The following is a 10726-nucleotide window of genomic DNA, read 5'->3' as shown; positions in this document are numbered from 1 at the left end:
CTCACCACTCCATCAACAAACAAATTGAACAACCATAGCAACATCACACATCCCTGTCTCAGGCCCGCTCTCACTGGAAACCACTCGCTCACTTCATTTCGTATCTTAACATATGCTTTACTGCCTATGTAGAAACTCTTCACTGCTTGCAACAACCTTCCACCAATTCCATATGACCTCATCACATTCCACATCGCTTCCTTATCAACTCCATGATGCACTTTCTCCAGATCCATAAACGCAACATACACCACCTTGCCTTTTGCTAAATATTTCTTGCATATCTGCCTAACTGTAAATATCTGATTCGTACAACCCCAAATTCTTCTAAAACCACCCTATACTTCCAAGTGTTACAGTTTGTATAATTTTTATAGCTTTCAGACTTGAATAGTCATAGATAATTCCATTAGGGCCTCAACAGTCCTAGTGCCTGAATTTTATTACTCAATCCAGTCTAGGTACTGTACTTAGAGTATGTTAGATTACTTTTATCTTTGTACTTTGGCCCATTGTAATCAGATTAGGAAAATCAAACTACTGTTCAGTAAATTATAACAAAATGTAAAATTATATTATATACATGTCATCACATATAGAAATATACACATCTTAAATATTGTACTCTATAATAATATTCAACAGTAAGAAAAAGTACTGTACTAGAGATACTGAGCACTTGGCCAAGATATGTAAGCAGTATAGTATAAACAAGTCACACACCATTTATATAGGTAGTCTAGCATTTTAGGATAAGCTTTGATCCTTAGCATTGCCCAAGAAATTGCATAGCAGAGAATATTTGAGCTGAAACTTCAAGTCAGTACTGACACCTTATAAATCTGTGTGATATAGTTTCTTAATCTTATAAGTTTTTGAGAGCTTGATTAAGAACATCTGAACTAAATCTTGACATTTTCAGTACAGTACGTTGAATTGTATTTGCTATTGTATCTTGAAGGAGTTAAAAGCAAATAATGGAGCGAATCAACACATTTCCAGTATTTAACTTCTTTCTTAACAAATTGATGCACTACTAACACTTTGAAGAAGAAAACTGCTCATTTGTTAAATTCTTCACAGCAGTTGAACTGTGCTCCCAGATATTCACTGCTCATGTATACCAATTTCTGTGTAATACTCTCAAATTTGTTTTATAAAACTTGAGTTGCATGTAAGTTTTTTTTTTTTCAATAATGATAATGACACAGTGAGTCTAGCTGGTCAACAGCTGCATGAAGGGAGCACAAGATGCTGATAAGTAGATATTTGCTTTGGTAAAGAAATTCAAGTGTGTCAGTGCAATTGTAGGTAGCTCTAATGTCTCTTTATGCTCTGAAACTTTGTTCAGGCAATATGTTGTCAGTTTTATTTCAGTTCTATGATTCATTGGTCATTTTCAATGCCTGGTTGAAGAACAGGAGCATACTTGACAAGTAGAAGCATTTCATATGATGGCCCTTGGCAAGGCTGCAACTTGAACCTGTTTGTTATTGGTAACTGATTGAATCAATTCTACTAGTTATAACCTCCTGAATTGTTGGGTTGATATGAAGTATCTCCATCATAGCTGACTTCAGCCATGTATCCCTTGTTGTTATCAGCTGTGAAAGTTACCTTTTGTGTTCGTCCATCGGGAAGTAAGACATGGTACTGACCACTTGTTATGTCGCCGTCTGATGTTTCTTGATGGCCAAAGTCATTACCACTATATTGGTCTAGCACTTTCCAGGCAAATTCATAAGGCATACCTTTCTGCAATGAGAGAAACAAAACCATTATGATAAAATGTATCAAGCTTCTAAGGATTCTGGGAAGAAAGGTGGTCTTTGAAAAATAAAAAAGTTTCAGTGAGGCATATATAGTGTTAAAATGTTAATTTATATATTTTGGTAAGTTGTTTAATTGACTTTATGGTGTGATCCACTTAACTGAATGGCTGAAGAAAGCAACTCGGGTATTTAAAGCATACAGATTTATTTTCATTGTAAATTTAGTACTTCATCTAATCTTTTATCACTCAAGATTGGCAAAGACAAAGGACAGGACAATGTCTTAGGGACCGACCATACAAACTTATGATAAGTGCCCAAGCCCCTCACCATGCAAGCTAGGGCCAGCCAATGGCTACTGATGACACAGCAGGTAGACCTATAGTCTTCCCCAAATTTCCCATCCGTAGCTAATAGGGAGAGTTAGGTTGCCAAGACGGCTGAAAATTATCAAGCTTGACTGAGTCTCAAACGCCCAACCAACGGAACGCGAGTCAAAAACGTTAGGAATAGGCTGCCACAAGTGTTGTGTTATATTTACTTAAGAAACTCCCCTGAGCAACATGATACCGATTTGCTATTTTGTGCTCTATTAATTTTCAACATTCATTCATATAGCTTATTACTAATTTAGTATTGAATTAAGTTCATATATAACTTTCTCTAATTTTACCATCTTTCTTGGTAACTTCTATACCACTTCGTACACAATGCTTAAATATTTGCGTCTTTCCCTCAGCCTCCAGCTGTGTATCTTTCTATCTTTTTGTGTTCTTACATCTCCTATGATGTTTTTCCGTGTGACTGCACAGCCTGTGTCCTTTTGTCCTTTTTAAGAATGAAAGTTGTCTGGAATTTCAATAAGTGTTTAGGAATTTAGCTTGATAAGTTAAATTACTTGATATAAGAGGCTGCCTTGATTTTTTTTTTTATTAAGTAAGCCACATTTCCTATGTATTTTCTGAAGGGAAGTTATAGTATTAATTTTGTTCATAGAAATAGTCAAATACCAGTATTTATAATATTTGTTAGCATTTAGAACAGATGCTAATGTTTAGTAAGGAGACGGTACAATTAATTTTAGTTTTATCAGTTTCACCAAATCACCCTATCTCATACTGTATTTAGATGCTCTGAAGGCTAGTCCAAATGATTTGTTTTTGAGATAATGGTAAATAGATGACCAGGTCAAGGTTAAAAAAGTTGGTCAGGTAATCGGTAGAAAGCAATGCATCATTTGGGATAGAAGGAATGCTGCAATGAACTTTCAGTACTTGTATAGTATATAGCACTGACACACACAATATCTAGTACCTGATGTATGGGAGACTATATTTGGTCATTTGCCTGCAATTGATTGAAACCTGCTAGTAAATATTTCATATCATTTGCAGCTTTTAAGAATACTTTTGTCCAAAAGTAATTCTACAAATATTTCAAGGGCATTTATTATTCAAAATCGTTAGTTGAATACATAAGATTACTTGATAATTTTAACTAATTTAAAAGTAGGTTGTAAATGATGTAGAAAGTCTTTGTGGTACTAATTAATATGATAATGACTTGAGAAGTGTTTTGGCTTTCAGGATGATAGGTGGCTGTAGAGATTTTAAATTAGATTTGGAACAGGACTATGGTTATTGTACTAAGAACTTAATTTTATGGTTCATGGATTTCAGAATGTTGATTTTATATGTCTCATGTTTATGTGGCAAAATTTGTTTTTATGATAACTAAAGTAATAAACAGATAGAAAAATGTATTTAGAAAAGCCTTGTATTAACCTATATTTTTATTATTCTTGTCATGACTAGTGGAAGGTAGTACTGTATATATGAATTGAAGTAGAATATGAAAATTGGTAGTTGAAACATACAATTGTAAACAAAATCAATGTGTATAACACAAAATTATCAATCACTTTTCAGTAGCCTTGATTTAACATTGAGTTGGTTGCATAATTAAGACTCATTTTAAATAGATGAGTTTTGGATAAAAAATTGCTTATAGTAAAATATACCGATTAATTCAGTGATTGTACATCATGCTTTCTGCACAACTAAAGCTACAGTAAAGTTACAGTTTTGCAATAAATATTTGCTTACCTGGTACTCAGTAGGAGAATAAGATGGGTTAGCAGTGGGTTCTTGGTATGAAGGAGAGTTGAGCGAGGAAGGAGCTCTATAACCATTATCTGGTGGATTGTAAGTTTGTATTGAAGGTTGGTTGTAAACTTGAGAAGTGGAAGCATGAGGTGGTGTAGAGGCTGGCCTATAGGAATTTGATGGTGCTTCATATGTTGCTTCAAGTGATTTCTGTGCTTTAGGAGGATTGTACGAAGGAATTGGACTGGGACTCTGCACTGGAATGGCAGTATTATATGATGGTGAGGGTGGCACATGGTTAGTTTTTTGAGAATGAGTTTGAGGTGTAACATAGGACGGTCGTGGTAGTGGTATGTTGGTAGTTGAGTAAGACTGCACAGGTGGAGAATAGTTTGCTCCAGAACTCAACTGTTTATGGGAAGAAATTTCAGACACAAGGTTTGTATTAGAATTTGAATTGAGTGATAAAGAGCTGGAAAAGGCTTCTGATGAGAAAGGTTTATTTGATATTACTGGAGAGGGTGTAGCAGGATTGTAAACTTGATTAAGAATTGGAGGTGTATAGGAAGGTTTTGAAGATGGTTTAGGAGGTCCATATGACTGAGGTGGGGTCGGAGGAACATAAGATTGTTCGGGTGTCTGATTTGGTGGATTATAAGACTGTTGAACTGAAGGTGGAGGATTATATGAAGGCGTTGGAGTTTTAATTGGTGGACCATAAGCTTGATCTGGAGTAGAACTGTAAGAGGGTTTAGGAGTACCATAGGACTGAGAAGGAGTGGGAGCACTATAGGAAGGTTTTGGTGGACCATAAGACTGAGCAGGAGTAGGAGTGCTATATGAAGGTTTTGCAGTTTGTTTTGGTTGGCCATAGGATTGAGGAGGCGTAGGAGCACTATAGGAAGGCTTATGGGTCAGTTTTGGAGGGCCATAGGATTCAGCAGGAGTGGAAGCACTATAGGAAGGCTTTGGGGACAGGTTTGGTGGACCATATGACTGATTAGGTGTGGGAGCACTATAGGAAGGCTTTGATGATGGTTTTGGTGGCCCATAGGATTGAGCAGGAGTGGGAGCACTATATGAAGGCTTTGAGGTCAGTTTTGGTTGGTCATAGGACTGAGCAGAAGTAGGGGCATTATAGGAAGGCTTTGGGGTCAGTTTTGGTGGACCATAGGACTGGGCAGGAGTGGGAGCACTATAGGAAGGTTGTGGGGTCAGTTTTGGTGGACCATAGGACTGAGCAGGAGTGGGAGCACTATAGGAAGGCTTTGGAGTTAGTTTTGGTGGACCATAGGACTGAGCAGGAGTGGGAGCACTATAGGAAGGCTTTGGAGTTAGTTTTGGTGGACCATAGGACTGAGCAGGAGTGGGAGCACTATAGGAAGGCTTTGGAGTTAGTTTTGGTGGACCATAGGACTGAGCAGGAGTGGGAGCACTATAGGAAGGCTTTGGAGTTAGTTTTGGTGGACCATAGGACTGAGCAGGAGTGGGAGCACTATAGGAAGGCTTTGGAGTTAGTTTTGGTGGACCATAGGACTGAGCAGGAGTAGGAGCACTATAGGAAGGGTTTGGAGTTAGTTTTGGTGGACCATAGGACTGAGCAGGAGTGGGAGCACTATAGGAAGGCTTTGGAGTTGGTTTTGGTGGACGATACGACTGATTAGGTATGGGAGCACTATAGGAAGGCTTTGATGATGGTTTTGGTTGGCCATAGGACTGAGCAGGAGTGGGGGCATTATATGAAGGTTTTTGGGTCAGTTTTGGTGGACCATAGGACTGAGCAGGAGTAGGAGCACTATAGGAAGGTTTTGGTGGACCATAGGACTGCGTAGGAGTGGGAGCACTATAGGAAGGCTTAGGGGTCAGTTTTGGCGGACCATAGGACTGAGCTGGGGTCGGGACACTATATGAAGGCTTTTGTGTCAGTTTTGGTGGACCATATGTTTGAGCTGGAGTGGGACCACTATACGAAGGCTTTGGAGTGGGGTTTGTTGGACCATATGACTGAGTAGGTGTGGGAGCACTATAGGAAGGCTTTGGTGATATTTTTGGTGGCCCATACGACTGAACAGGAGTAGGAACACTATAGGAAGGTTTTGAGGTCAGTTTTAGTTGACCATAGGACTGAGCAGGTGTAGGAGCACTATAGGCAGGTTTTGGGGTCAGTTTTGGTGGACCATAGGACTGAGTAGGTGTAGGAGCACTATAAGCAGGTTTTGGGGTCAGTTTTGGTGGACCATAGGACTGAGGAGGAGTGGAAACACTATAGGAAGGCTTTTGTGTCAGTTTTGGTGGACCGTAGGACTGAGCTAGGGTCGGAGCACTATATGAAGGCTTTTGGGTCAGTTTTGGTGGACCATATGTTTGAGCAGGAGTGGGAGCACTATAGGAGGGGTTTGGAGTGGGGTTTGTTGGACCATATGACTGAGTAGGTGTGGGAGCACTATAGGAAGGCTTTGGTGATATTTTTGGTGGCCCATAGGACTGAACAGGAGTAGGAGCACTATAGGAAGGTTTTGAGGTCAGTTTTGGTTGACCATAGGACTGAGCAGGTGTAGGAGCACTATAGGCAGGTTTTGGGGTCAGTTTTGGTTGACCATAGGACTGAGAAGGAGTGGAAACACTATAAGAAGGCTTTTGTGTCAGTTTTGGTGGACCGTAGGACTGAGCTGGGGTTGGAGGACTATATGAAGGCTTTTGTGTCAGTTTTGGTGGACCGTAGGACTGAGCTGGGGTTGGAGGACTATATGAAGGCTTTTGTGTCAGTTTTGGTGGACCGTAGGACTGAGCTGGGGTTGGAGGACTATATGAAGGCTTTTGTGTCAGTTTTGGTGGACCATATGTTTGAGCAGGAGTGGGAGCACTATACGAAGGCTTTGGAGTGGGGTCTGTTGGACCATATGACTGAGTAGGTGTAGGAGCACTATAGGAAGGCTTTGGTGATATTTTTGGTAGCCCATAGGACTGAGCAGGTGTGGGAGCATTATAGGAAGGCTCTTTAGTCATTTTTGGTGGACCATAAGACAGAGAAAGTGGGGCATTATTGGAAAGTACTGAAGTGGGTTTTGGTGGGCCATAGGACTGAGAGGGAGTTAGAACATTATGTAAAGATTTGAAATTTTGTATTGGTTGATTATAAGACTGAGAGGGAGCTGGAGCATTATAAGAAGTCTTTGCTGTTTGTATTGGGGGACTGTATGATTTAGTAGGAGCAGGATCATTATAGGAGGGGTTTGGAGTATGCTTTGGTGCCCCATATGTCAGTGTTGGTGTAGGAGGGTTATATGATGGTAGTGAAGGGAGTTTTATGGGTCCATATACTTTTGCTGGAATTATTATAGTTCTTGACTTAGATGTATGTTTTGATGAACCATAGGATTGTGCAGGAGTGGGTGCACTGTAGGATGGTGGCAAAGATGGGGCTTGACTCGGTTTGTTGTATGATTGTGAAGGAACTGTTGGCTGTAAAGAAGGTTGGTGGTAAGACTGGATTGGCACTGGAGGGTTGTATATTGGTTCAGGTGCTGGGGGTGTATAGGATGATCCACTTGATTGCTCTATGTATTTTCCAGTTAGTATGAATGGTTTTACTGGTTCGTCGTAGGAATACCCTTTGGAGGACTGAGGAATGGGAGAAACATGGGGAGATTGTAATTGTTGTGTTGTATGTGATGGAACATTATTTCCAGACTGTCCAGGTAATTGGAAAGGGGTTTCAGGTGCATCATAAGCATATCCATTGGATGGTGGCGATGATGTAGAGCTATATCCTGGTTGATCTTGTAGTGGCGAATATGATGTTGAATGGTCATCGGATTCTCCATGGAATGAGAAAGGTTTTTCTGGCTCATCATAAGAGTATCCATTTGAGGGTTGAGATGTTGAAGGACCATAAGTCTCTTCTATCAGAGGTGGTGAATATGATGCTGTGATGTCTGTTGAAACTTCAGGAATAATTAAGGGTTTTGTAGGCTCATCATAAGCATATCCATTTGAGGGTTGAGGTGTTGAAGGGCCATAGATAGGCTGATTTTGAGGTGGTGGATATGAAGTTGTTGGGCCTGGATATTCGCCAGGTAGTAAAAAGGCTTTCACAGGCTGATCATAAGCATATCCGTTCGAAGATTGAGCTGGTGGACTGTAAGAAGGCTGATCCTGAGGTGGCGAGTATGATGCTGTCGGGACTGCAGACTCGCCAGGTAGTGAGAAAGAATTTACAGGCTCTTCATAAGCATATCCTTTCGAAGACTGAGCTGGTGGACTATAAGAAGGCTGATCATTAGGTGGCGAGTATGATGCTGATGTGTCTGCAGTCTCACTGGGTAGCGAGAAAGCATTTACTGGCTCTTCATAAGCATATCCTTTCGAAGACTGAGCTGGTGGACTGTAAGAAGGCTGATCCTTAGGTGGTGAGTACGATGCTGTGGGGTCTGCAGACTCACTGGGTAGTGAGAAAGCATTTACTGGCTCTTCATAAGCATATCCTTTCGAAGACTGAGCTGGTGGACTATAAGAAGGCTGATCCTTAGGTGGTGAGTACGATGCTGTTGGGTCTGCAGACTCACTGGGTAGTGAGAAAGCATTTACTGGCTCTTCATAAGCATATCCTTTCGAAGACTGAGCTGGTGGAGTGTAAGAAGGCTGATCCTTAGGTGGCGAGTACGATGCTGTTGGGTCTGCAGTCACGCCGGGTAGTGAGAAAGCATTTACTGGCTCTTCATAAGCATATCCTTTCGAAGACTGAGCTGGTGGAGTGTAAGAAGGCTGATCCTTAGGTGGCGAGTACGATGCTGTTGAGTCTGCAGTAATGCCGGGTAGTGAGAAAGCATTTACTGGCTCTTCATAAGCATATCCTTTCGAAGACTGAGCTGGTGGAGTGTAAGAAGGCTGATCCTTAGGTGGCGAGTACGATGCTGTTGGGTCTGCAGACTCACCGGGTAGTGAGAAAGGATTTTTAGGCTCTTCATAAGCATATCCGTTCGAAGACTGAGGTGGGGCATACGATGGTGCTTGACCTGTAGATTCTCCAGGTAGTAAGAAAGGCTGTGGAGGTGTTTCGTAAGAGTAACCAGTCGAAGGTTCAGCTTCTGGTTCGGGTTCTGGCTCTGCATCAGCCACGGGGTTAGGATCTGAAGTGCTTGCTGCTGGGCCTAGCCATAGGCACAGATGTAGTAATATCTGCAATGAAAACTTAAGTCATTACATGTACTCATTTAATCATGAATAGCTCAAGTATGCTATCTACTGTGTAAAATTTGTTATATAATTTGGCAATGGGAAGAGGTTTACTTTTTTAGCTTAGCGTGTTTGTTAGGAGCCCAATTATAGTGCCATAATAAGAAAGGTTTCTATTTTTTTTTCATCTGGACTTAATATGGAAGATTTTTTCTTTATTCTGCAAGATGTTTATAAAAAAATTGTAGATGGTATTGCATTCTTGAAAAGTCTCATTTGTTTTTCTTTTTTGCAGATGCAAATTTCATTCGTTTATTTATTTATAAAACAACATCTCATGCCTGTGAAACATAATTATTCAAATCGTTATAATATAAAATTTGGGTCCAATAATTTTCTTAAACAACTATGTAGTGAGATAAAATATTTATATAATTGGGTGTACTATATGTGCATATTTTTGTATGGCAATATATCTGATAGCTGACTTAATCCCAATCATCTTATTAGTGTAATTTTCCCCCCATCATCTTTTAATGATTTAGGTCACAGGAAACTTGCAACAACCCCGAGTATTACAAACCTTATTTGACATGCAATTAAATATGAAATTCGAGTTTTAAAACATGTAACTTCCGCTAATGGCATTAAAATCGACATTGTCTAGGAAATTGCGCTTGCAACTTTAGTAACTAATGATTATCTTTAGCAGAAGAAAATTATAACCATCATACATCGCGTCATTAACACAAGTCTCAAGTCTGATTTTTGAAATACTAGAAAAGTTCCTTCCTTTGGGAGACATTTGAACGTGTAAAAGAAAAAGGGAAACAAAAGGAAAAGTTTGAGGAAAAAGAACTGGAAGTTTCTCTGATTTACATTTTTACTAGATTTTTTATCCAGCCTTTGTCTGTAACTTGAGTGGAAGCTCTCTCTTTCTATTATAGTTGTGAGGACGATATTTTAACAATCATGTTTTCTTTCGTTTCACTGTGATGCCTCATGGTCTGAACCCGTATGATAATAGAATGATTCTTTTACACACACACGCACACACACATACACACACACACACACACATATATATATATATATATATATATATATATATATATATATATATATATATATATATATATATATATACACACGCGCGCGCGCACGCAACAATAACAAATACAGCTATTTTGAGTTCACTGCAAGACATAAGCCTCAGCCATGTCTTTATTCATGCCCGGGGTTTTGCCGGTTTTCATCACTACGCTGGGTAATTGCGGATTGGTGATTATAGGAGACTTTTGTTTGACGCTCACAGCAAACCAACCTAGTATGGGTGGTCCTGACTAGTACGGCTTTGCTGATAATGTCGATACATAAACCCCATCTCCATGTTAAGGTATCTCCACTCAGAAATGGATATATGTGTGTGTTAAAAGATTTGAATAGAGAAAGCAGAAATGTAGGACTGAAAATGAATATGAATAAAATTAAGATAATGTTCAATGAAAATGTAGAGAGACAACAAATAAGAGTTTTGGAGCCTGTGGAGATTGTTTATGAATATACAGTATGTACTTAGATCAGACAATTGTTTCCCCATGACACAAGACCGAAATTAAAAGGACAAGCATGGGATGGAGAGCATTTGGTAAACAAAATGAGATCATGTAAATT

General features: G+C 39.7%; 1 protein-coding gene across 1 annotated transcript in view; it reads right to left on the bottom strand.

The window, feature by feature from the left end:
• Window positions 1-493: 493 nt before the first annotated feature.
• The window catches only part of LOC137658742 (proline-rich protein 36-like), a 22709-nt gene continuing 12476 nt past the window's right edge, over window positions 494-10726 (bottom strand). The window contains exons 2-3 of the mRNA XM_068393768.1: window positions 3878-9055; window positions 494-1755 (exon numbers count right to left, since the gene is read on the bottom strand). Coding sequence (XP_068249869.1) covers window positions 1519-1755; window positions 3878-9055 — 5415 coding nt within the window. The 3' untranslated portion in view covers window positions 494-1518. The remainder of the gene's footprint in view (window positions 1756-3877; window positions 9056-10726) is intronic.

Source organism: Palaemon carinicauda, chromosome 19 (assembly GCF_036898095.1).
Source record: "Palaemon carinicauda isolate YSFRI2023 chromosome 19, ASM3689809v2, whole genome shotgun sequence".
Taxonomy (NCBI): Eukaryota; Metazoa; Arthropoda; class Malacostraca; order Decapoda; family Palaemonidae; genus Palaemon; species Palaemon carinicauda.
Note: the sequence above shows the minus strand (reverse complement) of the source record. Positions and strands in the feature narration are given on the sequence as shown.